Below are 27,362 nucleotides of genomic sequence, written 5' to 3' on the forward strand. Positions count from 1 at the left end.
GTGCTTTCGGCTCATATGGAGGGTCTGGAAGACTGTCTTCCCATTGAGGTCGGCATGTCCGCGCATGATTCACTCGCTTCCACAGGAAACATCTTGCACTTGATGTGGACGGCTCTTGTATTTCATCTTCATCATCTGCGAAAAAAAGAAAAAGAAAATGAAACCATAGCTACGTTGGCATACTACGTTCGAGAAGCCATACAACCTTGGCTTGAAAAAAAAAAGCAAAGATGCGTCAACGCAATACAACACGAAGGAACGCCGACGGCGTTTCACATTGCAGCCGCACGCAACTCGCCCATCAACAGCAACAAGAAAAGAAGAAAGCGCATCACGTGGTTCACATTCCACAAGAGCTTGTGAATGTGCCAGGCAAAAAAAAAAGAGTCAAGGTTGCATACCTGTGTCAATCCCAGACTGCCCAGATAGATCTGCTGGGGCAGCGTCTTCTGCGTCAGGGTTCTAATCGGAGTCGCTGTCGCTGAGGCAGCTATCTTCGCTGTCTTCAACGGGTGGAACCCTGATCCCGTAGAACCTTCTAGAGTCCATCATAGATGAAGAGAATTGAATAACTGAAAGAAAAAAACCAATCACTTGGTCTTTGACCATAACCCAAGGAAGATGTAGTTGTGCGCAAACAGGGACGCTACAACTTGATGCGAAAATGCGACAAAGAGACGTGTGATTGAACAAAAAATTACCAATCTAAAATTCTAACCTTCAGAAATAAATCACTGATGAAAAGCATTATAACTGGGAAAAAGAATTACTACTTCTTTGACCATATCCCAAGGAAGATGAAGGTTTGCACAAATCAGAACGCTGGAGCCTGATGATGCGAAAAAGGCGACAAAGCGACGCGCGCTTGAAAACACAACTAATCTTCAAAAACCAACAATTTACGTGATCTCCGTGCGTTAGTCAACCAAGTGCCCACTACACAACATTTTTTAGATTCGAAACATTTACATACCTTGAAAGGAGAAGGATGTCAATGGATGGACACTGAGGAATGTTGTGCGTCGGCATCAGCCGGAGAAACGGCAGCTCTTAGCTCTTTACTGAATAGAGGGTAGATGGCGCTGCTTTTTCTATATGTTGCCAGACATCTTTAGATTACCTCTAAGCACAGAAGTGGCACCTACAGATGTTTTCTTCTGGTAGTGCGGCTTAAAATCGATATGATGCGAAATCGCGACAACAGGTCTTAAGAGGCTAATGTGAAGGTGGTCTTTACGGCCCCTCAAAAATTGAGTCGCCTGTGCAAGCTGCCCGTTCCTCCATCCAGACGCAGCCTCGGTTGCACCACAAAATATGCAAATAAATTTAGAGATTGCATCTGTAATGTGATGTATCAGCTGTTGTTATCGTGTGGAAGGTACTACGTCGGTTATTCAGGTCGTAGTATAAATGAGAGGCTGAGAGAACGTACGTACAATGTCGATCACTATAAACAAGGATGGCTGTCTGTTCGCTGCAGCACGTATGGCTGTCGGGCAATATTTTCAGTGTGTACTATTGTTGCAAGTTGTTCTCTGTTGCAAGAGAATACGAGATTATATAGTTCTTGGAATACGAGACAAAGAATTTAAGCAGAAACTTATCTATGAAAATCCCTCCTATGCAAAAGCAGTTGACATTTGTCGTGCTAAAGAACTGAGCAAAGAATAGGTCCCTAAAATTAGAGACAGCACTTCCTTTGAACCTGAAAAAAGAGCTGACGGGGTAGAATAATAAAAAAAAGACCTCAGCCCAACATGCGGGTTTCACCATCACAAAGCTGCAAAATGTCCAGCGAGAAGAAAATATTGCAAGGTGTTTAATGGCCTGAACCAGTTCGCAAGTGCGTGTCTCACGCAAAGCGCGAAACCGTGGCCAGAAGGATGGCACCTATGACAAGTAGAAATGGACGATGAAGAAAAAAAAAAGACTTTCTGCAGACGTTAGGGGACACCGCTAAGGGGTTACGGAGTGCAGACGTGTTTCGCGTCGGCTCCGTAACTTTCCTATGTCTTTGGTGGTTTGTCAAACTCATCGTGGAAACCATTCTCTCCATTGATAAGTGGAAGTTTCAAGGACTCCTCTATCACCAAGTTTGCCAGGTGGGCCCACTTTTTGGCCGCTTTCCTCTGCCACACTTTCCTCTGCCACGCTGGCACGAATGCCAAGTCCAGCGTCTCTACGTACTGTGCCATAGCCCGGCCGCTGTGGTGGTAGGGCCAGCCAGCCTGACCTGTCGCCGGACCTCCTTGGAGCTCCCGATTTCTAACGAAAACACACCGGGCCTTTCCTAGAGATAAATGGGTGTCGTAATGGTAGATGGAGAAGAGATTCGGCCAGAAGATTTCGGCGAGGGAGCAGGATCGTGCAGCGTCCAGAGAACAAAACAGGCCGATGGTGCGTCCAAGTTGGCGCAAAAGCAGCAGGCGAAGACGCAGCAAGCGACGGCTGCCGCATCGACTACAAGAGAAGCCCCAGCTGCGGGCACGGCTGCGTATTATAAGAAAAAGTGTGCCCGTCAATTGCAGCACCTCGCTAAGGTGAGTCGAATGCCAGAATTACCACACGATGACTTCAAGATCATCGTACGCCCGAGAGATGGCTTCAACGGGGCCGAATATGGAATGAATCGCCTTTCTTGCTGCCTACGTAACGCGGCGGGTATTGGCCGAGAAGCTGCTAGAGAAGATAGCGTCTGCCTCAATGTGATGCAAAACGACGTTGTACTCAGCACACCGTCAGCAGACAGAGCCACAAGCTACGGAGCCATCAGCAAGCTTTGCATCAGTGGCAAAGAGTTCGCTGCTAATGCTTATCAAGTCGCCCCGGAAAACACTTCAAAAGGTCTGATTAGGAACATTTCCAAGGATGAGAGCCCGGCGGACATTGTTAATATCTTAGTGACGCAGCGCAACCCCGCAGTGCTGCACGCTAAGCGTATGGGCACAACGGACAACATAATCATATTGTTTGGCGGCTTCCATGCACCCAGACCCGTGTACTATGGACCTATGCTTGTCAGATGCTCGCTGCATAAGAAGCACGTCAACATGTGCTATGAGGGTAGCAGGCTGGGACATCACTCTGACGTGTGCCCCAACCAGAAGGACAAGATATGCCGGGGCTGTGGCAGCAACAACCCACCGTCTGACCATCGATGTGAGCCGCGGTGTCAACTGCGTGGCAAAGGCCACCGCATAGGAGACCGCAGCTTCAAAGCGAGATACAACACTCCGTACATAGTCAAGCGTCGCCAACTAGAGCGAAGACGACGAGAAGAAGAGGAAGCGGCCGAGGTGTATGGCAGCACATACAACAGCAGCATCGGCACAGGAGGCAACGTATGTCACTACGGTCATCACCCATCGTTTGACAATAATCCATGCAACACCAGCCCAACAAGACGTTCGACTAGCCGAGACGCGAGAGGAGGCAGGGGGAAACGCCGGTCCCGTTCTCGCAGCCGCACACCGATGCCGAGAAGCACGTCGAAGACGCGTGGTGGTGCCGATCTAGGCACCGCAGCCTTTAACCAAGGCACACAAAGTCAGCAGCACCAGACGCGGCGGCAGCCGCAACTAGGGCACATGAGCACTGGGCAACAGGGGAGATGGGCGGATGTCGCCGCTTTTCCTGCCGGTGGCGTCGCTTCCGCGTATCGTTCTCTTGATCCCGCCGTCGGCGGCGGTGGTGGGAGCGAGCTCGAGCAAGCAATAGAGCAAGCGCTAGAGCAACGCCTAGGACCGTTACAATCGATCATTTCTGAGCTTAAACACGAAAACGCTATCCTCAGGGCGGAAAATTCCATGTTAAAAGGCGATGCTCCACAATTGCAACCTTCGCAGCAACAGGTGACTCCGCTGCCACCTTCGTCGCTTTGGTCCTCGACTTCCACGTGACCCGAGGCGGCAGAGATGGCCACGAACGTTGAGAGTGGTTCGGCGGAAGAGGCAGACGACCGCGATGACCACCCGTGTACTGCAAAAAGAATTGCACTAGAAACTGCGAGACCAGACCCCTCCCCCCCCCCCCCCCCGGCAAAGTGAACGTTATCAGCAATTACGAAAACGCATCGATATTATAGAAAGCAGTCGATGGGCGTTTTGCAAACCATGTGGCGCAGATGAATGACATGTTGAACAGTGCGATAAATAAGCTGCCTGAGCAAATGGCTCAAATATCCACCGCACATGTGGCGCGCGTAGAAAACATAGAAGCCCAACTGCCGCTAGTTGGGGGCAGACCGATTAGAAGGATAAACAAGACGTACGCTAGACGGCAACCGAGTCACAACAGCAAAACACGCTGACAGACGCAGAGACGCCAACTCAGCCGAAACCAAGTAGCCTTGACGGCGATGTGAGACGCGCGCGTTGCGTTCCATTTTCATAGCCTAGCGGATAAAAAAAAACTTTGAGACGGCCTCGGTGACAATGGAACGTGACGCGAGCATCTCACGCTCTTCATCTGTTGACAGATCGTGCCCGGGATACATGGGGACGTGAGCGCACGTCTCTTTTTTGAGTGGGTCTAACGGCGAATGTCAGAAACTTTGAGACAGGGCAGTGGGAGCAACGCAACTCCCTCTGGTCAGTGTGCGGTGCCTATAGCGTGAGTGCAGACACGCTGCCAGACCTTGCGTTCGTATCGAATGTAACCGCAGCCTCTTGGCAAAACATGCAAGAGGACTTGGGGAGTGACCACTCGCTTATAAAGATTATAATTGACACGTGCCCGAGTGATCGTAAGGCATGCTCATAAGGCAACGGCCATAAACTCAAACTAGTAAAGTGGGGCGGGTTCCGGAAGAAACTAGAAGAAGGAGGGCGCGGTGACGAGCCGATCACGAATATAGACGAATGGACTGCGACGCTCAGTAGGGACGTAGATGCGGCAACGTGTGACATTCCACCCGAGGCCAAGCTTGAAGTAATCTACAGCCGGCTGCTACATATGTGAGAAGCAAAGCAAGCCCTACTTAAAAGGTGGAAACGCCACAGACACAACCGGGCATTGCGAAAACACATGGCAAAGTTAGACAGGCAGATCGAGGAACACGCGTTCAAAGTATGTATAGCACAGTGGGAAGACATGTGTAATGGCTTAGAGAAGCAGATGCGTGGGGCGGGTGCTTGGCGTCTCTTTCGGCATCTGTTGGATCCGGAGGACACTCGGGCCGCCCAAGGCCATTCAACTCGGAGACTTGTGAAAGATAATGAAGGTGTGAAAATACTCGCCGCAATTCGAGACCGTTACATTAAGACGGAAGACAGCGCCCAACACCCCGATTACTATGGAGTTGCTAATGATAAATTAGACGCAGACTTTAGCGAGGCAGATATTCGGGCAGTCCTTTTCAAAATTAACTCCCGGTTGGCGCCAGGACCAGACAAGGTTACCAACAAGGCTCTCAGAAACTTAGACTATGAGTCAATCTCCCGATTGCTAACTTACGTCAACGAGTTCTAGAGAGACGGCTCCCTTTCCGAAGCGTGGAAAAAAGCTCGAGTTGTCATGATACCTGAACCACGCAAGCAAATTGTGCTCGATAATCTGAGGCCAATTTCGCTTACGTCCTGTGTCGGAAAAGTCATGGAGCACACAGTTCTCATTAGAGTAACCGACCTTTTCGAAGACCGTGGCGCATTCCTGCACATCATGCTGGGATTCCGCCACAATCTCTCCGCACAGAATGCACTACTTAGGCTAAAGCACCACATTGTTGATGACACCACCAGCTCCACCAAGGCGATTCTTGGCCAGGATATTAAAAATGCATTTGATACCGCCAAACACCAATCGATACTGAAACAAGTTGAGGCATTAGGTCTAGGTCGAAAAATGTACAATTACATACGCAATTTTCTTGCAAGCAGGCGCGCAAGTGTCTTAATCGCCGATCAAGAGTCACAAGATTTTGAGACGGGCTCGACGGGCACGCCGCAAGGCTCCGTAATATCACCATTACTTTTTAATTTAGTGCTATTGGGGCCAGCAGAGAAATTAATGGAAATACCCGGACTGTATCACAGTATATACGTGGACGATATCACCCTCTGGGTTCCCGGAGGAGGTTGTGACGGTCACGTCGAGAGAACCCTACAGGCTGGAGTAGACAAAGTTCAGGAGTACTTGCAAAGAACGGGCCTCGAGTGCTCAGCAACCAAGTCCGAACTTTTAACCTACAATCCCACAAGCAGAGGCCCAAAACCCCACGTGGTGAGGAAAGGGAATACTTCAAAATACGCGTTCTGTTGGTAGACGGCACTCCCATACCACACGTAGACAGAATTCAAATTCCGGTTTTACTCATACAGGCAAATGGCCATAATGGTGCGACTGTGCGCCGACTCCATCATTCAGTAGACGACGCGATCAGACTTTTGCGTCGTATCACGAATAGACGTAATGGTCTGCGCGAACACTGCGCGATATATCTCGTGCAGGCCTACGCGATAAGCCGAATAGCATACGTTGCCCCTTAGCTCAAGTGGATAGGCTCAGAAACCAATATCAACTGCATGATACAAAAGGCTTTTAAAAGAGCGATTGGCCTCCCGATCAACGCGAGTGCCGAAATATTTCTAGAGCTAGGACTTCACAACTCACCTGACGAGTTAATTGAGGCCCATGACGTTGCGCTAATCGAACGCTTAACCAAATCAAAGACGGGTCGACACATCCTTGAGTCGCTGGTCATCAGATATCACGCACAGCATAGAGAAAGGTAGAGGCCCTTGCCTCAGTCTGTGGCTGCTTGATCGTTCCGCCGATTCCTAGGAATATGCACCCGACACACCACATCGGACGGTGTAACGAGCGTGCTAGACAGCTTCAAAAGAAGTTTGGTAACAGTACGGACGTGGTATACGTAGACGCCGCGAGATATGGAGAAGGGAGAACAGCCCACGTAACTGTGGTCGTTGACCATCGGGGAAAATGCCTTGTGAGCGCCACGGTGACAACGGCACACATGGAGGCGGCCGAAGAAGCCGCGAGAGCCTTAGCACTCGCCTCAGCGCCGCCTACAGAGATTGTGATAAACGACTCGGAGGTGGCATACCACAGTATCGTGCGCGGCCGTATCTCGCGGGAAGTGGTGCGCATCCTTCAAATGTGTGGAGATGGCTACCCGACGTCGCACTCACAACCCCAAATTCCAACGGTTTTCTTCCTATGAACCCCGACACACACCAGCATTCCACTCACGGGGAACTAGGCAGCCCACGCCGTGGCTCAAGGTCTCACTCGCCGAGCCACGGCTCACTACGTGGCCGCCGCCTCCGACTCCGAGAGCGGGACGATGCATCTGCTGGATCGAGGCACTTTGATAGGCACGCAGCAAGAAAATTCAGAATGGTCATGGCGTGATCGTCTTACAACGTTCCATGACATCACCCAACACTAAAGGCTCGAAAGGCGTAGGTTCCCGCCACCGCACGAGAAATTAAACAGGCGCGATGCCTTAAACGTTCGCTTACTCCAAACCCATTCCTACCCTGGCCTGGTCGTTCTATACGCCGCCTCTACCCGAACATATACCCCGCTGATATGTGTAAAGCGTGCGGGAACAGAGAAACACTGAGCCACAAGCTCTGGGAATGTGCCGGCAACGACAATCGGGAAAACTCCACCAATCGCGGTGCGCCTATAGCAGCCGTCAATACCAAATCACAGGGAGTCTCGAGCTCACTCGTTCCTGCCGCCGCCCCGGCTGCGGGAGCCGCGGGAGACCTTCTTTTTGTCGGCGTTGCCGCCCCTGGAAGGCGCCCCTCCAAAGCTCAGAGCTGAACGACCAACTCTCGGCCGTCCGGCATGCCGAGGATGCCGCCCGTGTCCAGGGACTACGAGCCGCCATCTAAAGCCACTTAGACCGAATTGCGGACCCATTTTGTCCAATAAAGTGTCTTTCTCTCTCTGCAGACGTTAGAAGTTCACGCGGTCAAGAGCGACGAACACTGGGTGGCGACGTTACATGTGGCTGGTGTCATGATATGCTGCCAAATTGACACAGGAGCGAACTGTAGCGTACAGCCGGAAACTGTCTTTCAAAAGCTATCGAAGGCTCCTCCACAAAATAGTTTCGCAACCTTGCGCACATTTTCGGCCACACGGAAAACACAATCGGGAAGATAAATCTCGTTATCTCAAATAGAAGAAAGAGCACTAAAGTAATATTCTTTGTTGTCATTCAAGGAGTGCCAGTTACATTAAGCGGTCACGTGACTGAAAGACTGAGTCTAATACAACACATAAATGCAGCCGCTGCCGAAGTGTCTTGCATCTTGGTATCTGGCTGTGATGATGTTTTCCAGGGCCTAGGACAACTTTCAGGGATAACCTATCGCGTGCAGCTGAATCCTGATGTACGACAAACCATCAAACAAGCAACGAGAATTGCGGTTGCCCTCCAAGAACCAGTGAAAGCAAAGATAGACGCCATGAAACGCGACGGTGTCTACACAAAGTTAAAAGAACCACGTTCATGATCCAGCCATATGGTCATTGTACTAAAAAATGTCGAGGCACGCATAACGTTTGGACCCTTCATATTTAATCAAGGCGATTTTGCGAGAGCATTGCCATATGCCAACTTTGAAAGACGTACTGCCGCGGCTGCATGGAGCCAAATATTTTTCCACCCTCGATGCTGCGCCGGTGTTTCAGCAAATAACACTTGACGAACAAAGTTCGCACGTATACACCATGAGCATACCGTTCGGGAAGTACAAGATTTTGCTCATGCCGTTCGGAACCACATCAGCACCAGAAGTTTTTCAACGCCCCATACATGAAGTGGTTGGTATTTTGGCTGGCGTGGCAGTCGTGATGAACAATATATTAGCCTGGGGAAAGACAAAGCAGGAGCATGACAGAAACCTCAGGGCCTTGATTTTTGATGCAATAGAAAGCTGAACAAAAAAGTGCCAATTTTTGCAGTCCAGTGCGCGTTACATAGACGATCTCCTCCCTGCAGACGGCCTGTCACTGGACCCAGACAGAGTGCAAACATCATGCAAGTACCTACACCACAGGACCGTAGAGAGTTTCAGGTATTGATTGGAATGATACACTTTGTTTCTCGTTTCATCACAAAGCTATCTGTTGCATACGCACCTCTTCGGGAGCCGCTCAAAAAGGACATCGCTCGGACATAGACAGAACCGCAGGAAAACTGTTTCCAAAGGTTGCGAGGTAGTCTCGTGACAGCGCCAGTCCTAGCCTAATTCGACCAATTCAAAGTAGTCAAACTATCTGTTGACGCGAGCCAGTATGGCTTCGTCGCAGGCCTCTTACAAGATAACCATCCCATAGCCTATCCTTCCCGCTCGTTCACCGCTGTGCAGCAGAATAATGCGCAAATTGAAAAAGAAACCCTGGCCATCGTTCACGGCTGCACGAAATTCAAGGACTACATACTTTGGCAACCAGTAGTCACAGTAGAATTGGACATTCAACCATTGGAATCAATCTTCAGGAAAGCACTATGTGATTGCCCTCTTCACCTTCAGCGCATGCGCCTTGTTCTTTGAAGATTCCCTATCAGCTTTATACACAATCCGGGCTAGCAACTGTGTTCGGCAGACGCAATTTCGATTTTCCTTGCAAAACAGAGCTGGTAGATGAAACAGAACAATTTGACATCAATGCTGTTTCTTCATTACCTATTTCAGATCAGCAGATTCTTGGCATCAAAGCAGAGACTGGAAGAGAACCCTTCATGACCGAGCTCTGCCATTACGCAGGTACAGACTGGCCCCAAAACAAGCAGCAGCCGCCGGATGCTTTAGAGCCGTTTTGGAGCTTCTGTGACGAGCTACACGTCGATCATGGATTGCTTCTGAGAAACAACAAAACCCTGCGAAACTTGGACGATGAGTTGGTAGAACAATTAGCAGCTTACATGAACGAGTGCTGGAGTGCAGGTGCTGTACTGAGTTCATAGAAAACGGCGCGCATGATTATGGTCCCAAAACCAGGCAAACGGGCAAAGATTGACAATCTTCGACCAATATCTCTGAATTTCTGCGTTGGTAAGGTCATGGAACACGCGGTTCTCGCTCGTCTTACCGACTACCTCGAGGACCAAGACATGCTACCGCATACGATGCCGAGGTTCCCTCGTAACCTTTCCACGAAGAATGTTATATGGATCAACTCAAACACGATATCGTAAACAAAACCACGCGATCTATAAAAGAGATACTTCGGCTTGACCTCAAGAAGTTGTTCGACAACCTTCAACACCCCGCAATACTTCAAAGCATACGTGCGTTTAGACTAGGCCAGAGAACGTACCACTACGTACGGGATTTGTTTACAGGCTGCTGGGCCCGCTTAGCAATCGGTGGGCTAGAATCACAAGATATAGACATTGGTTGCACGGGCAGCCACAGAGCTTCGTAATTTCGCCCATGCTTTTTAATATCGGGCTTGTCGCGTTACCACGAAAACTAGCTTTGATAGCAGGCCTCCACCACAGTTTGTACGCCGATGATATGGTCCTCTGGGTGGTCGAAGGGATTGACGGAGAGATCAAGCAAACGTTGCAGGAGGTGGTCAACGTGGTACAGGACTACCTTCGCGGCACGGGCCTTGAATGTTCCGTGGCTAAATTGGGGATCCACTTCTATAGACCCACGTGCCTTAAACCCAAAAGCGTCGAGACGGAGATAATAAAGTAGTCACATCGGATGGCGCCGTAATCTCAAAAGTTAACAACATTAGAGTACTCGGCTTGCACTAGTCTGCCAATGGCCATAACAGCGAAACTGTAGGCAGAGTAGACGGTGCAGTCAATGGAACGCTGTGGTTGCTGAAATGCATAACAAATCGTCACAGCGGAATGAAAGAAAGCAGTACCATCCGTCTGATACATGCTTTTGTTATGAGCCACATAACGTACGTCTTCTCCTACCTCAATGGGCAGGCGACTGAACGAATTAAGCTAGACCATCTCATTCACATGGCGTACAAGCGAGCAATAGGCTTACGAATAAATACGAACAGAAAAATTTCTCGAGCTTGGGCTTCATGATACCCTAGTTGAACTAATTGAAGCACACAACATCGTCCAGCAGGAACATTTCGTGAAAACGGAAACAGGTCGACACATCTTTGAGAAGCTGGGCATAAACTACCACGCACAGCGTGAAGAAAAGGTCGGAATACCCAGACACAATCGAGAGCGCATTGTCGTTCTGCTGTTGCCCGAGAATATGCATCCCACTCATCACATCACTCGTAGCAACAGACGTGCGTGAGATCTGGAAAAGAAAAATTCGGCAACAGTCAAGACACCATTCACGGAGACGTGGCCCGTTACGAGCGGCAACGTGGTTTCGCCGTAGCGATCACGAATCACGCATGAACTGGCATCGCAAGTGCTACAATACGCACGGAAGAAACGGAGATGGCCGAAGAAGTGGGAGAGCCGTCGTGATAGCTACCAGGACGCCGAAGTGATCATTGGCGACTCTCAGGCGGCCATACGCAACTACGCCAGCGGCCAGATCTCCCACGAAGCAGCACACATTCTCAAAAATAGTGAAGGCAATATTTGCCACAAAAACGACAGTTTCCTCGTATAGAGCCCCGCCAACACAGAACCTCCACTCGCGGGCAGCGCGAATGCCCACGCCGTGGCTCGAGGCCTTGCACGCCGAGCTGTGGCGCCTGTCATCAGCCCCGATGTCCCGCAGACATTGAGAACAGTGCGGCGGTGGATGGGGGGGGGGGGGAATCACATGACAACTTTCAGAGATCTCACCCAACACTAAGGACTTAGACGTAAATATCCACCACCACAAGAAAAACTGAACAAGAAACAGGAAGTTGCCTGGAGACAATAACAGGCCCAGTGATCCTACGCCTCTGTTACCCAGACATTTATACTTCCGGCGACTGTAAAGTGTGTGGAGTAAGAGCGATGCTGCAGCAGATGTTGTGGGAGTGCACCGGTAGCAAGCACCAGTCCCCTATGATCCGGGTAGACATGGCCGTCTTGAACCGCGAGCCACGATGGGAGGCGGCTCTGCTCAGCCGTGACCTAGTCGACCAACTGTGGGCAGTGCGGCACGCCCACGAAACCACCTGTGTCCAAGGACTCCAGGCCATCACGTAGGCTGGGGTGGTTGTAGTCCCGCCCCGCTAAATACCGCCGGACATTCTCAAATAAGTTCTTACACACTCACTCTACTCGTCCGACCAACACTTTCCAAATATTTTTCTCTTCCTTTGTTAAGCTTTCTTTTTATGTTTATGTCGCCTCTACCTGTCTCTTTTTGCCACTATTAACTTTTGTTTCTGTGTCTGCATCTCCTCCTCACTTTTTCTCTCTTTTATATTCCTTTCTTTCTCTATCTATCTTTCTGTTCTTGTTTCTGGCTCTCTCTTTCTATTTCTTTTCTCTCTCTCTCTTTTTAGTTCTCTCCCCTTCGTCTATTTTTTATCTTCTTTGGTTCTTCGGTCTAGCGGTTTTTTCTTTGTTCAATTTTTGTATGTTTGTTTCATGTCTGTTTTTCTCGATTTGTTTTTCTATTTTTGTAAGTTCTGCTCTCTTTTTTTTGCTTGACTTACTTCATATCTTATTAGGGTTTTTTTAAGAGAAACAGTTTAGTTTCCGCTACGCTACCTTTGCTTCCACTGCTGTTGATCTGTGTTTTGTACAGACAAACTCATAATCAAGCACCTTGCGCTACACTTCCTCGAAGTACCTGGCCCTACACAACCAAAGGCAGAACCGTGGCCTTCAATCCTGAAGCTTGATAGCTTGAGGAATAGCTCAGACCACGGGAAAACAATCCTGGAGCTGATCACTTGCGAAACCATTGCTGCATTCATGTGTGTGCGTGTTTGTGTCAACGTACATGTTCATGTGCTGGGACCTGTGGCCGCGAAAAGAATACGAAAAGCGCGTGATAGATTAAAGACACAGTGAGAAGAGCGTGTTATTTCAGCGGTTATGCGCGTGAGTGGCAAGTCTTCGTGGGATGTATTTTGTGACCAATTTATAATAAGTAAATGAAAGGTGACCTTTTTTCCCTGTCAACTTTATGTCGTGGGTTTCTATCATATTTTAGTTTTACGGGTGCAAGCAAGTAATGGCGAGTTCTTTCAGAGGGCTCGTTACAAAAGAAATGTGAATGCCAATGATGTGAACGAGCTCTTGGGGGTACCGATACGTCCATAGATGATTTTATTGTCAATAACTAGTACTAGAAAATAAATGTTGGTTGTTGCTAAGTTGGTGTCGTTTATTACGTAACGTCCTTGCTTGCAAACTGCAAACCAGCGACGGTGAATGATTTTGCGGACTTCGTTACAGAAGACGGGGAACGCGAATATCGTGGACAAGCTCTTGGGGTACCGATACGTCCATAGATAATTTTATTGTCAATAACTAATACTACAAAATAAATTTTCGTTGTTAAGTTGGTGTCCTTTATTACGAGACGTCCTTGTTTGCAAACTGCAAACCAGCGATGGTGAATGATTTTGGGGACTTGGTTACAGAAGACGGGGAACGCGAATAACGTGGACGAGCTCTATAGTACCGGCACGTGCATGAATGATTTTATGGTTAATAATCACATACTACAAAAACTATTTCGCTGTTTTTTTGAATTCGTGTCCTTTATTAAAAAACTTCCTGGTTTCATTAGCCACGAGTGCTCAACCACTGGTTGCATTGTGCCTCTGGGATGCAGCCTCCTCCGGCGGGTCCGAGGATGTAACCAGGTCGGCAGACGCATCCTACCACGCATTCCTGGCTGCACTGCTGGGTTACTGGTTCGCCACAGACGTGGGGACATGAGCTTCCGCATTCATCGTAGACCTCTGTTCCCTGGCAGCCTGAACTCCAAGATTCTTCTCCGAATGCTTCTGCGCCGAGTACATATTTGAATATGCATGCAAGTGCATGCCACTACACGGTTATTAAAAAAAGATCAGCACAGAGTAACGGCGCAGAAACGCAAATGTTTTCTTTCATAAACAAGACGAATGAAGGCAAAGAATTGCATACAGCGAATAGCAACATGAATACTCAGAAAAAACTCCTGGACTACCACAAACACAAATAGGTGTGAACCGTATCGGCGACGCTTCCAGTGCCGGATACGTAACACCTAAGATTATTCTGTTCATAAAAGTAGCCTGAAACCACCGTCGCCTTGTCCATTTCGTCTATCAGCACTGCCCACATGTAGCCATGCTCTGACACAACCGTTATCGAACAGTAGATGGCAGCTGTGGAATCAGTCAGCTTAAGCTACCTCGATGTGGTGAGTGCCTGATGTTCGCCTCTCTGTTTAGCAGACTGCTCTAGCACAGGTTATAGTAGTTTATAGAAAGGCTGTGAAGCATTGCAATGCACCATGACTATTTCAAGCGAAGAAGCAGTGCGAGTAACCAATGTTCACCTGGAGGGTGAAAACATTTCAGTGTTGAGAATTTATGAGTTTCCTGCTTGTAGAATTTTAGTGAGCATGGCAAGTAAATTCTAAACTTAGGCAAACAGCAAGAGCTTCGTGTGAACGATCGAAAATTCTAAAGTGAAGGAACTCATCTGAACTTGCGAAAAACTACTTCTTACTCGGGGCCTTGTGAAACAAAAGCACGTGGTCATAGAAAGCTTAAAAGAGAGAGTAACGGCTGAGAATGGCGATGAGGCCTGGGTTGATATCAAAGAACGCTGTGAGCGGGAGGTGGCTCAAAGAAGAGAACTCACTGAGCGCCAGGACGCACAAGTGAGAGGGTTCCTTGAGTGCAAGGAGGTGGAAAGACAGAAACGCCTTGGCATGAAAAGAATATAGAAAGCGCTCCGACAGTTTTCGCAGGCGCCTAGCACATTTTCTGCGAAGGTTGAAGCCGGCAGTAATAGAATTCAATGCTAACTACAACCCTTTTTATACTAGGCCAAAACATGACGAAATGTCTCGTAAAGTTCGAACATGTCTGTTTGCAAAATTCCATCAAGGCGTCTCTTTGGGCTTAAAACCTGCTAGCTTTCCTTGTTGTGGCGGAAGTATCCGGTATGATAACGGGCTTGTCGAAGAGACGTTTGAGATGGTAGACGGTATTAGTGAAGCCGGTATAAGTCGTCACCTGAGGGTCTCCGGCACTGGGTTCCAGTATGCACAATGCGTAATTAGTCGCATGTTGACTTTTCGTGACAACCTAATACTAATTTAACTAATCGGATGAAGGTCAAAGGTGCTTATGACGATCGCGATAATATGGTAGAAAGCATTTAATTGCAGCTATGCTACCGCTGCATTGAGTATGACGTCATGGTTTGGCTGCAGGATAAACTTGACAAGGTGTTGCTAAACAAGGCAGTAGAGTAAGTTAAAGAGCACTACACTCGCCGAGGCTTTCATAATAGGCCAGTGCGTGTTGCAAATTCTGAGAAAAATGAGGGCTTTTGAAAGAAACTTGACCAACGGAAACCAACTCCAGACCATAATTTCAGAAAGTACTCTTCTCTTAGAAAGGACACTGTGAAGGATAGGCAAATGGCAGCGCAGAAATTGTGTCAGGTTCCTAAGAAGCGCACTGACACCACCGGGGCATTTATGTCACGGAAGCCACAAATAAGTTAATGAATGTAAAAAAGAAGGGCATACATATCTAATTAAAGCGTAAACAGAGGGTTTCATCTGCAACAATTTTCGGATCCGAAAAGAACATTTGGTTGTTAGAGCCGTATACTCAGAATATTATTTAGGCTGTGAAGACAAATCTTGCAGTTCAAGATTCAAGGGAGAACATGGACATTGTCTACACTTTGTGTCCCCGAATGACTTTACGAGAGAAGGCGTATGAATCAGGCAAGTTGCAAGCAGCAAATCACTTGCTTACAGACCACTACGATGATCATTAAAGGCTATTTTGACAAGTTTTGCTTCGAAGTCAAGTTCCAATTAGTTTCTTGATATTTATTCAAATAACTCTCAGCATATTCGAAGAGAGAACGCTAAACCATTCTTTTCCGGCGTGCCGTAGAGTCGGCCAGAACTTTAGCCATTCTGTGCAGCGGCCTTTTTTTATCTTTCAGCGCCAAATTATAGAACAAAATTACAAAAAAAATGCTTTGTGGCCACACGCTCTGTAGGCGTGCACTTATCCTCACATTTTTTTAAAATATAATACAGTCGTGCGGCAAATATACACAGAAAAAACTGCCACTCACGCATGATAGCTAAAGTTTTGGCCAACTGTACATTGCACTCACGCAATTGCAAGCAGGACCGCTTTCTTAGCAATTTGATCTCGTTCAATGTAGTGAAACAGCACTTGCAAAGATGAACGAACTGTGCATCCTTGGCAGCGAATTGACCAAGCCTGCGACTGAATACTCTAGGAGATAGGATTCTCGAGCCGGCAACATCTCAAGGGAGCAGCACCGGTTCTGTCGGCGAGAAAACAGAAGGAGTGCCACAGGGTGAGACAAGCAGTACAATCTCACCTGTAGCTGGAAGATGCTGTGAGTTGTCGTGGGCTAATCAAGAGACACTAATTTGAGAGCAAAGTGAGGACCTCTTATGTAATCGCTGACGACAAGTGTAATATTAGGTTTAAAGGGCAAAATGAATAGTTTGTTTTCATAACAAATTGTGGCTGTTGTAACTAAGGGAAGCAATTTTGGAATCGAAAAAGTTAGAGCAGCCTTTGATACTACAAACGTATCGTTGTCATCAGAAGCAACCACAACAGGAGCAACCACAATAGGCAACCACAGCAGGGCCATTCAAACGTACAGGACTCGTACGGATAGATTCAACTACTCCTTTTTTCCTAATACAAATTAATGTAGAATGAATTGCCGGTGAGTGTTGTTGCCCAGAACAATTTGTCGAAATTTGAACAGACCTTGGATGATTATCTGTACAATTGTAGCGGTTGATCTTGATCCATCCTGTATTTGTGTATTAGATAATAATGCTCTTTTTGCTATAATGTTTTCTTATGTTACCGTCTCTGTAAGGACTCTCGCATGAGAGTTGACAGTATTGCTAAATAAATAGATAAATAAATTAGAACTTGCAAAATAAGTATGCTGGGCACGCCATACCGTCTTAAAGAAGATGAAGCCTAGCATTTTTTTCAATTGTACGGACGGAAGTCCTGGCAGTGCAGAAGACTTTGAGTGCTCTAGCGACACTTGTCCGAAGGTGGTTAATTCGAACATGTATACGGTGCCCATGAAAAGGGCATCAAATATATCTGATCCTTATCGGCGCTCAGTAATTGAGATCTTAGGGCCATTGTTGGAGTCAAAGGAAGGTTTTCAATACATCGTCCCTGCGCTGTGCGTAGCCACAAAATGCTTCTCAGATGCGTGGACGCTGCGCTCTAGATAGCGCATGTTGGATTTGCTTGACAAATACAGTGCCAAAATAGCATAATATTTGCCAGCTGCCATGCCTCTACCTTTTTGTATAAATGGGAAATCAAGGTGGTGAACACCTCAATCCATTACCAGTAGTCTAAGACGGCAGGGCACAGACTTTCTATTCTGAAACAAATAGAAAGAAGTCTTTCTTATGAGCACGAAAGTAATTGGGAAGCATGTATTCCTCCCGGCATGTGTTCTGCAAGACCTGCTCCACATGAGAACCCACCGCGGTGGTCCTCGGCTGCTGACCCGAAGGTACTCGGCTGCTGACACACAAGTCGTGGGAGCGAATCCCGGCTGCAGCGGATGCATTTCCCATGGAGGTGGAAATGTTGTAGACCCGTGTGCTCAGATTTTGGTGCACGTTAAATAACCCCAGGTGGTCGAAATTTCCGGAGCCCTCCACTACGACGTCTCTCATAATCATATCGTTGTTTTGGAACGCTAAACCCCACAAATCAATCAATCAGCGCTCCACATGAGAACACTGGCTTTGGCCTGGCAGAGTTTGTATATATTAGGGTCATTGCGAGTGCTACGCGAATCATCAGAGGGATTTGATGAGGAGCCGTATGTGGTCACGTATGCTATAAACCTCCTTCGGAGGCTTGGAAAAAGCAAGAGTTCTTGCGATGTGCAGCATGGAGGCTATGAAAAATTGTTGAGCCAAAACTTCGTAAAACCAGCCGGAAGTTGTGCTTTTGAAGTGGGAAGTAAGGCGACTCCGCTGCGGTCGTCCAATAAAAGTAAGCTTGACGTTTAAGCTGCTGAGTCCAATGATGAGTGTGGAACACCTTTGTTTTTTTTGTATAGAAATGTTCCTTTACTCACCATCCACTTGTTCGCTTTGTTTATCAAATAGTCCCTCAATCTGCTTCACGATGAGGCGCGCAAACTGGTCGAAGATCCGAGCCTGAGTACGACCTGCAGAAGCGTGTTCGCCGAGTACATATCTATATATCCATGTAAGCACACGTCACTGCACAGTGAATGAAAAGAGATGAGCACGTTGAAAGTGCGCAAGAATGCAGGATGTTTTCATACACAAAAAATTGGCAGATCCCACGTACAGTAGGAATCAATAATATGCAAAGAACAAATGAGGAAGGTTGATATGTCACTTTAAAATCAACACAAAATTACGAGGCGGAGGTAAATTATGCAGTACGTTACTTACATGTCATAATTATCATATTTGAACTTGTCATTTACCTTCATCGTTTATTCACGTCAATTGTACCAAATTTCGTATATGTGTAGCTAGCGAAACGGCCGTGAGCGTGCTAAGAGTGTACACGTAGTCAAGTTTTACATCACACGCAAGCCATGATTATGGAATTCGGACGTGTCATTTACCTTGTTCTTCTGTCCACGTCACGTGATACCAAATCTGTTGCATGTGGAGCTCGCAAAACGCCCGCGAGCGCAGCATGAGCATGCTATGTTGTCATGTTCTTACATAGCACGCGTGTCATGATTTTCATGCTTGCACCAGTCATATACCTTCATCATCATTTGACGTGACGTAATACCAAATTTAGGATGCGTGGAGCTAGCAACTGCAGCGAGCGCATCATAAAGGGCCTAATATACTCCGACGTAACGTTGACGCGCGCGCCCTATGGGCCCAGCGACGCTACGCTAGCAAAACGCGAGCACTCGAACGCCAGACAGAATCACTACGAAGTGGATTCTGTCTCGTGGTAGCACTGGCACGGCAATACTCAGCATTAGGTGGACATATATCCACAACAAAAGCGTTCCCTTAAGGACAATATACAAATTTCAGAACTGCGGTTGGCCTGAAGACAATGTCCTTTCAATTTTGGCATTTGCGCATAGGGTAAGGCAATACTGGATATAAGGAATATTCCGCTAGAAGTGCCGTGAGTTATTCACATGATGAGGTCACATGCGTATCGTGGCACAGTTGTGTTGTTGAGCATTTACAACAGCGCCTGACGTCGGGAGCCGCAACCAGTAATGTTAAGTTCTCAAAAAACATTGTGTGTGACAATTGTCCAACAATACGGAATTCAAAGCGAACATCAAGCTTTGGGGAAATATCTAGCAGAGAGTCACTGGGGTCTTATTCGAGCTGCCCTTAAGAACTTATGTTTCTTGTCGAAACTGCGGCTCCAGACAAGTTTGCCATTCAGATACATCCCATCGCATCATAACTTTGCTATTCCAGGTGGGTATTGCATTAAAGCTGGTATATCAGAGAAGGAGAGGTGTGGTTGGCTTGTCACTCTTTATTCCACCGAAATTGTGCTGAAATATATATATATATATATATATATATATATATATATATATATATATATATATATATATATATATATATATATATATATATATATATATATATATATATATATATATATATATATATATATATATTCAATAGATCATCCGTGAGAAGTCACAACGTGGTTTATATCTTTCGATGCTGCAGCCAGAGTCTGGCCTTTAGCACGAATGGTGGTACGGTTTGTTGGTGTTCAGCTTTATACAATCCTAAAGGAGAGTACGCAAAGAAAAACAAGAAGTGAAAACATGAGTAGACCCCCTCCCCCATCCACTCCTTCCAACCTTTTTTTTTTTGACGATCATATTTAAGATGTACGCGGCCTGCATATCCCTCCATCAGGTCGAATAGAATGGTCAGCTTAAAAAGAGGCTAAATGTGGCAGGCCTCAAGGAAGCGTTTTGTGAACTTTTCTCATTTTAATTTTTATTATGCAGGCCGCGGACATCTTAATGATCGTAATATCTCTAAGTTTGGTTTCCAGCAGTGAAATAGGTGCCGTACAGCCATTCCTGAGTGAATGGAAGATCCTCTGAATAATAATTTCAAAGGAAAACTATACTTGTATTTATGACCACATAGTGGGAGAACTAAAATGCAAGTGCTTGGCCTGATATTTCGGGCTGCTTACATTGCCAGCGAAGAATATCCATTTCGTATAAATTTTGCACAAACAAATTAGTGTCATTATTAGTGCCCTTACCAAGTCGACGAAGGAAAGGGGTCAGATTGGCAGAATGAGGTCTGTGGCAGTGAGACATTCACCCAAAATTCAGTTGTAGGCTTTCCTAAATAACGAAAAACTTGTTGAACGTTTGGAGCAAGGGATGTAGTTTTTCAAAATACATTGCTTTCACCGAAGGAGTCCTGCGGCGATATACGGTTCGTGAAATGCCATATACCTCTGCCAGCACATGGCGCGGAAACAACAAGTTTTGCTGTGAGCAATACTGTTTTCGCCCTTTAGTCGGTGGAACTGTGTGGCACAGCATCCTATTGATAAATTAGCGGCTTCAGCGATGTGTTCGCCAAGAATGCACGACGAATTGAGCTCAGTCTGGAGAAATGAAATGCGCGAAATCCTGGAGTCATGCGGATGTCCTTTAGCTTGGAGCAAGATTTCCCAACTGCTCTTTTCCACAGCCTCCGAGATGAGCGGCCGGCGTAACATCTGGCTACCGACTAATTTCGGAAGGAGGCCATGTTCCTTCAAACAGCGTGCATAGCATTGCGAGTGACTCAGCGAAAGTGATCCCACACAGAGCAACGAGCTCCGTCGGCGATCTGGCCGAGTGCCATTGCAACTCGACATTGGGCGCCGTCTGCCTTTCGAAGCTTGCGCACAAATGTTGGGGGGGGGGGGGGGGGCTTTGCGCTTATCGAATCTCGTGTGGAGGCGCAGGCTTTAGGCAGACATGTCCAGCAGTGTCTTGTGGTACGTACGGCTTATACAGCATTGTGTACGTAAATAATCGCTCTCGTAAAACTGCAACACTGACAAGCCTCGATCATTCATGCTCTAGCGCCCGTGTTCAACCTAGGCCTTCTGTTTAATATCGCGTAAATCATAACTAAAATTGTTCTGAGAGCTTAGAGTGTGTTGAAGACAGGCAAACACACTTCACGGAGAATGAAGACCAGGGTTTGAAGAATGCTTTTGCGTGCGCCGTTCATTTCAAGGCAATAGTGCAGTGACAAACCCGTTCATGAAACAAAGGAAGTTAGCGTCAATCTTGTTTGTGGGATATATAGGGGGCATTTTCATCAATATTAGTGTTACCTTGCTCCTTGCATTCTCACAGCTCGGTTGTTGTCTGAGCTGCGCATGAACTCTTATAAAGCCATAGCAGAACCAAGATAAAGAAAAGCAGTAGCTAGCCTCTGAAAGGCTGCTATGCGACGTGTGTCGTTTTCATCCACCGCAAAGTATGGCGCACCGAGTTTACATGCTTGTCGACAGTTCGCTCTGTACGTATTGAAGTTTCTTTTTTTATTTTTCGAGACTGATGACCCACTTCTCACCACCTCGTAAAGATACGCTCATAAAATTTACTCATACTTTCATCATGCAGAGAAATATAAAACACTGCATTGCAAAAAATATATCCATGAAGTATTATGTCACTCTTTCTAACCAGTCTTAAAATGTGGCCACATTCTGCGATCTACAACAACTTATTGTACTTGCTGTGACAATAAAATCAAAACAGACTCACGTCCGGCGCCTTCGACGGAATTCAAAAGCAGCACAGCCAGCAGGGCGGCGAATATCACGTAACGGGCCCGCATCCTCATGTTCTGCATGTACGTAGGCACAAAACAAAAGCTATCATTTTCCTTCTAGAATTACGTGTCCAAGTACAGCAAGCTAAATTCCTGAGACGACTATAGCCTCGCGATATTTGAGAAGTGCCAAATTATTGTAGATTCTTCGTTACAAAAACAAAAGCGCGCAGGCTATCCACGTAAGCTATAGCTAAAGCATTTGCCTTGACAATTCGGAGAGTTGTCCTTACTCATTTCTCCACAACATGAAAACTGTGCGATGTGAAGAGGTTAAAAACTCTGTGAATATGACATGAAAAGACACAGGATAACACTGTGTGTGCCCGAAAATTAAGTGGGACTTCAACAATGAAGAAATCATGTACGTATATTGCCACAAGAAGAAGGATTAGAAGGCGTTTGAAGATTTCTTTCAACGCGACAGCATTAAACAGCTCGTTTCGCAGAAATTCCGACGTCGGCGTCGTTGGTTGTGAGCTAAAAATCATCATCCTATGCGTGACCGAAAAATCGAGAACGATGCAAAGGAAATAGATGAATGATAAAATGTCCTGGAGCAAAGTAGTGGGGACTAAACCAGTGTTGTTCGGGTTCAAGTAAGAATCGAACCCCGGTCGTTAGTGCGGCAAGCGGATGTTCTACCACGCGGCCATGCCTCTGCTTGTAAAAACAGTGAAAAGAACTAACTCTGCTTAGAAAAGCTGTGAAAGTAGCTTTCATGCTCCACAAACACACGTGTCCTGTAGACATGCTTCAAAATGCAACGTAAAATATTGCAGTAATGATGCCTGGTACGAGCATGCAATGCCAATAGGTGTCAAGGAAAGGAAAGGAAGGAAAATAGGAGAAAAAGAATGGCAGGGAGGTTAAGCAGGCTATAGGCAACCGCTTTGCTACCCTGAGCATGGGACGGGGATGGGGGAGATGAAAAATAGAGAGGGTGTCAAAATATGTGATTGTCATAATGGCCCCGCGGTTGAACGCCAGTACCCAACTTCAAAAGGCACACACGATACTTCGCCTATATTCTTTTAAAGGCATGTAGTGGGTGCATAGCAAATCCGAAAAGGTCTCATGCACTAAGTATTTGGAGTACAGACTAGGAACAAGATGTCGCTGCGCGTTCAACTGCTAAAGGCAAATATTTAGGGTCCCCTAATTTTTGACGTTTAACAGAGTCAGTGAGGTAAATTATGTTTATATGAAACTCCATTATCGTTGACTGTGAGAATATTTGACAACTTTTCACCGCTTTGCATAAATACAGGATACGTGCTGATGGATTTTTGGCAGTGATACTTCTGTATGAGGTCGTGGCACTCAAAATAGTGACGGGAGAGCGAAGACATTTGCTTTAATCTGAAGGTACGCTACGATCCTTGAGCCAATTGCGCAATTTTCGGGCCATGAAATGAAGTTTTAACCGGTTCGACACAAGCCGTCACAATGAAAGGTTGATCGCCTGAGTTTTTTTTTCGTAAGCTTCCTCGCATTTTTTTTTCTCTCTACCTTCACGATTCATAAGGTACTTGCATTGAACAGAAATCTGTCTTGAGATTATTTCACATGTAGAGAGTTTTTGTTGTATACGAGCTAAAATATCCGGCTTACGGTTGCTATGCAGGATCGCCCTAGCTTGGCGAAACTCTGGATCTTTCCAAGCTCTCGCGGCACCCCCTTTTGAATTAGCCAACTGTGCGAAAAAATTAAATCCACCCCTCAGCTGACTGCGTTTCATTGGTTACGATGGAATCTCGCATCGCGTCAAGGACGGTCGACAATGTTAGGCGGTCTTTTCAAACCAGAGGCATCTTCTTCCATTTGTTTGTTGTTCCACTGAGTGCCAAAGTGCACCCATGCAGTAAAGCTGTCAGAATCTTTTCGTGTGTATATCTTTAGAGACATGGGGGGTTTAAAATATTTTGAAGTATTTAATGCCTGCACTTAAGTCTGATTTTGAATGATCAGTACGGTGGCCTCTGAGTTTAATTCTGGCTGAGCGCTTCACAACATCGAGACCACAGCTCATGGAGTTTTATAAATATTACCTAGAGAGGAGTTTGACGCTGCGATCGTGTATCCTGACGAAAATTATGAAAATTATAGGCTACGAAGTGGATTGCGTCAGCTTGCGAACTGGCTACGAATTGATTTTTTTTTTACAGTTTCAGTTTCGTTCTCAGCGCAGCGTGGGTAGTGTTGTGCGGTGCAAAGCACTGAAGTGTTCAAAGGGGCTGAAGACTACTAGGTCTAAGATGTGCAGTGGCTTTGGAGCTGTACAAGTCGCATTTAACAGCTTAAGCGAAGCGTCGTCCACTAACCGCTGCGCATAGATGTCGCGTCTCATGCCAATCCAGAGTATAAATTACATTGAATACGACGTATTTTTTTCTTTGCGTGCCTTGCCAAAACTCGTTTATATCGACTGTAAAACAACGGCAAAGTAAAGTAAACGCACCATCACGCTTCTCGGAATTGACTTCACAACAAAACGAGAGGACAATTGGGGGCAGACTGCTTGGACAGACGCACCTGGCATCGCAGCAGATGAAGCGTTAGGAGTTTATCACTCAATACTGCACTGCTATTTCCTTAAAGAGATAATGCGTACTTTAGAGGTAAATATAAACATGCTTCTTTTCAAGTGTTGTAAAAAGTAATTCAATATATATTTGTGCCGAATGAGGAACGCAATAGCAGAACAATGCATATGTTAAATTTCTAAAGGTTCCACTTTCCCCTCATGGTCACAAAAACTTTTTGCAACAAGATATACGTACAAAAGAATGAAGCAAGTTTCAAATAGATATACTTTCATATCACTTTCTTCAACACAGGGAAACAAGCGTCACGAATATGCAAAACTTATTCAATCGAACGTTTGGGAGATGGGGGTTATCGCATGATGATGAGTTAGCATTCCCACAAATAAGGCGTTCAAATGGAGATTGAGAAGTAAAGAGGAAAGGCAGGCTTCTTGTCTGCGAGAGTTAATAGCTGACATTTTGTTCTAAGAAGAGATAGCACATAATCTTAATAAAGCGAAGCGTTGGGCTACTTGTTTTAGCATTATGAAGTACGAACAGCGCGAATTCCACGCGGGGACACGCGCTTGTCAGTGTCTCTTCTTGTGTCCCCATGTTGAATTAATGCTGTTTATATACTTCATCACCTTAAAATACTCGCTTGAAATTGAGAAGGTTATAACAATACTCTGCAGCACGTTCGAGTTTAATTCATAAAAATGTTTGAAGATTTAACCATGCATTTTGAAAATTGTTGCCTACTTCCAAAAAAAATTCAGAATTTTTTGCTCCAACTAATCAGTTCTGAATGAGTTCGATGTGCTATAACAATGTTTTTCAACTGACGATTGTCGCCTCTCAGTTAAAACTTCATTGGGTACAATACCGCCTCTGCGCATAGCTTGTGCATCCGAAACGTAAACTCATGACGTGACTCTTTCGTGCCAAGAAAACAATTCGTCGACATTTCTTGGGTCTCAATATTTCGCAGGAACCCAAGAAAAATAGATAACATGTAGATATGCTGTAATTTTTCATTTAACGACGCATTAAGTTTGGGCTCTTTATTTTAGGCACTAAGCCGGGACTGCGAAGTTTAATCATGAATACCACAATCGCCAGTAAACGGTTAGTTCAGAGAAACTGGAGAAAAAATTTTAAAGCGTAAATTAATGGCAAGTGTAGCATCATTGTAATAAGAGATGAAAGGAAGTTACTACTTCAACAGAAAACACATAGTTCGCAAGATTATGGCAGGCTACTAATGCATTAAACACACTGAAATATTCAAACACACATCGATTGATGTTGAGCACGATTTAAGTCAACCTTTTCTAATCCAGCTTAGGGACCTTTTATTGACTATCTGAAGTAACGATGTGTATTTAGGGCTTCATTTTTTTTGCCATGCAAATGAATGAACTTAACTGAGAAGACAGGTATTGCATGTACCAGTATTTTTTGTGACCATGCTATTTCAGCACAGCTTTATTTCAGTGCTGTTCCTATTTCACATCAATTTTAGCGCATGACTTCCTGAAACTGCAATATCTTTACTAGTATACACAAATACACGTATGCTGCGACAAAGTAAAACTACCGAGTACATATGATGTGCGTTATATGTGAAAACGACGACAGTAAGCCCAGCTATTCAAGGTTTCGATTTACTGCTTTAGAGGTCATAAACTTAGACCCAAGAACAACCATTCAGCATCTCTGCAACAGAGAGCGCTTGTTCCTAACTTTATGTGAATTAAGTACAACATCTACTGCAATGAAAGAGACCATGGCGTTTCGAGAATAAAAAAAAAATCTTGTTCCTTGAAAAAAAAAAACACTCCATTGCGTAGTGTGAGCAGCTGCCTAGATGTTTGATGCAACGTAAGAGCATGAAGTAACGAAATGCACGTACAGTGCTTCTAAACATGAACCCGGCTCTGCTTTGGTCTGTTACTTTTACCATAAGGCCGTCGAAAGACAACGCAGAAATTTATGGGCTCAAGCAGGCTAATGAAAAAACCAGAAACCTGCATCCGGAAAGGGGCCGATATTATGGAGTTTTTGTAGGAGCCGCATTGAGTGCTCTTTAAATATTGTGGTAGACAACAGCTGACACCCTGTATTCAGGTCAAAATCACGACTCACGACAGAGTTCATGGTAAAAGACCTTCTAACAATAAAAAGAACTAATAATATTGGAAGAAGTTCTAAGACCGTCACTTTCTCAAGATTATTATGAGAGTAGCCATACGATTCCAAATCGCAGTTAACAAGGAAAACCTGCGTGATTTTCAAACTGGAAAGATTACAACGTTAAGTTGTAGTAATGTGGTATTAATAACCGACGAATATATTACGAGTGGTATTCGACAAAATACCTCGCCTTTCATCTAGTTGCCTCCTTTCAAGAAGATAAAGACGGCCAAATTTGTTTTATGCTGTATTACCGTGGTACATGTGCTCTGAAGAAACCAGACCTGGGCTAAAGTACTATTTCACAGTGATGCTGTGGGTATACGATGCGTCACTGACACAGGTCTGACAATCAACGATGAGATAACGTGCCAACAGGTTACACTAATAGAGATAACGTGTACTCACGTTAGGCCACAGAGTGCTGAGAAACCCACGCTCACGCCTCGAGTTCAGTAAAAGAGGAGTTAGCACCATGGCGTCTATATATACAGTCGCTATGCTTTCGTTCTTTCTCATTTCACAGTGGGTGTGTTTAAGGGGCAGTACAGCATGATTTGAAGAACACGGACGATTGCCTACCACTTTCACGCCAGCCCACGCCAACAGAAAGCGAGCAAGTGAAGTTCAAGAGCCGGACGGC

General features: G+C 45.9%; 1 protein-coding gene and 1 non-coding gene across 5 annotated transcripts; both read right to left on the reverse strand.

Moving 5' to 3' along the window:
* On the reverse strand, positions 1–27,362 carry LOC119178383 (chymotrypsin inhibitor-like). Of its 4 annotated transcripts, XR_012893894.1 has the most exons (5): positions 27,128–27,362; positions 21,929–22,010; positions 18,233–18,325; positions 402–572; positions 1–135 (listed from the first exon to the last, which is right to left on the reverse strand). XR_012893894.1 is itself a non-coding variant. In XM_075887303.1 (4 exons), exons 1-4 carry the CDS (start codon positions 27,236–27,238, stop codon positions 13,661–13,663), a joined length of 507 nt encoding a protein of 168 aa, XP_075743418.1. In that variant the 5' UTR covers positions 27,239–27,354; the 3' UTR covers positions 13,615–13,660. The 4 variants fall into 4 exon arrangements, 3 of the variants coding, with proteins under 3 accessions (XP_075743418.1, XP_075743417.1, XP_075743419.1); XM_075887303.1 differs by lacking the exons at positions 1–135; positions 402–572 and adding an exon at positions 13,615–13,881 and having other exon boundaries at positions 27,128–27,354; XM_075887302.1 differs by lacking the exons at positions 1–135; positions 402–572 and adding an exon at positions 13,615–13,884 and having other exon boundaries at positions 27,128–27,348.
* On the reverse strand, positions 25,284–25,426 carry LOC142771535 (U4 spliceosomal RNA). Its single transcript, XR_012885976.1, has one exon. It is a non-coding gene; the product is annotated as a U4 spliceosomal RNA (small nuclear RNA).

Source organism: Rhipicephalus microplus, chromosome 1 (genome assembly GCF_043290135.1).
Source record: "Rhipicephalus microplus isolate Deutch F79 chromosome 1, USDA_Rmic, whole genome shotgun sequence".
Classification (NCBI taxonomy): domain Eukaryota; kingdom Metazoa; phylum Arthropoda; class Arachnida; order Ixodida; family Ixodidae; genus Rhipicephalus; species Rhipicephalus microplus.

Bases quoted from the DNA above. Each gene is read 5' to 3' on its own strand.
- LOC119178383 (XM_075887302.1), bottom strand. From the start codon at position 27,238: ATGAGAAAGAACGAAAGCATAGCGACTGTATATATAGACGCCATGGTG. The intron at 18,326-21,928 runs GTGAGTCTGTTT...ACGCTTCTGCAG, and splicing joins TTCCGTCGAAGGCGCCGGAC to GTCGTACTCAGGCTCGGATC. The intron at 13,885-18,232 runs GTGAGTAAAGGA...TACTCGGCGCAG, and splicing joins ACAAAGCGAACAAGTGGATG to AAGCATTCGGAGAAGAATCT.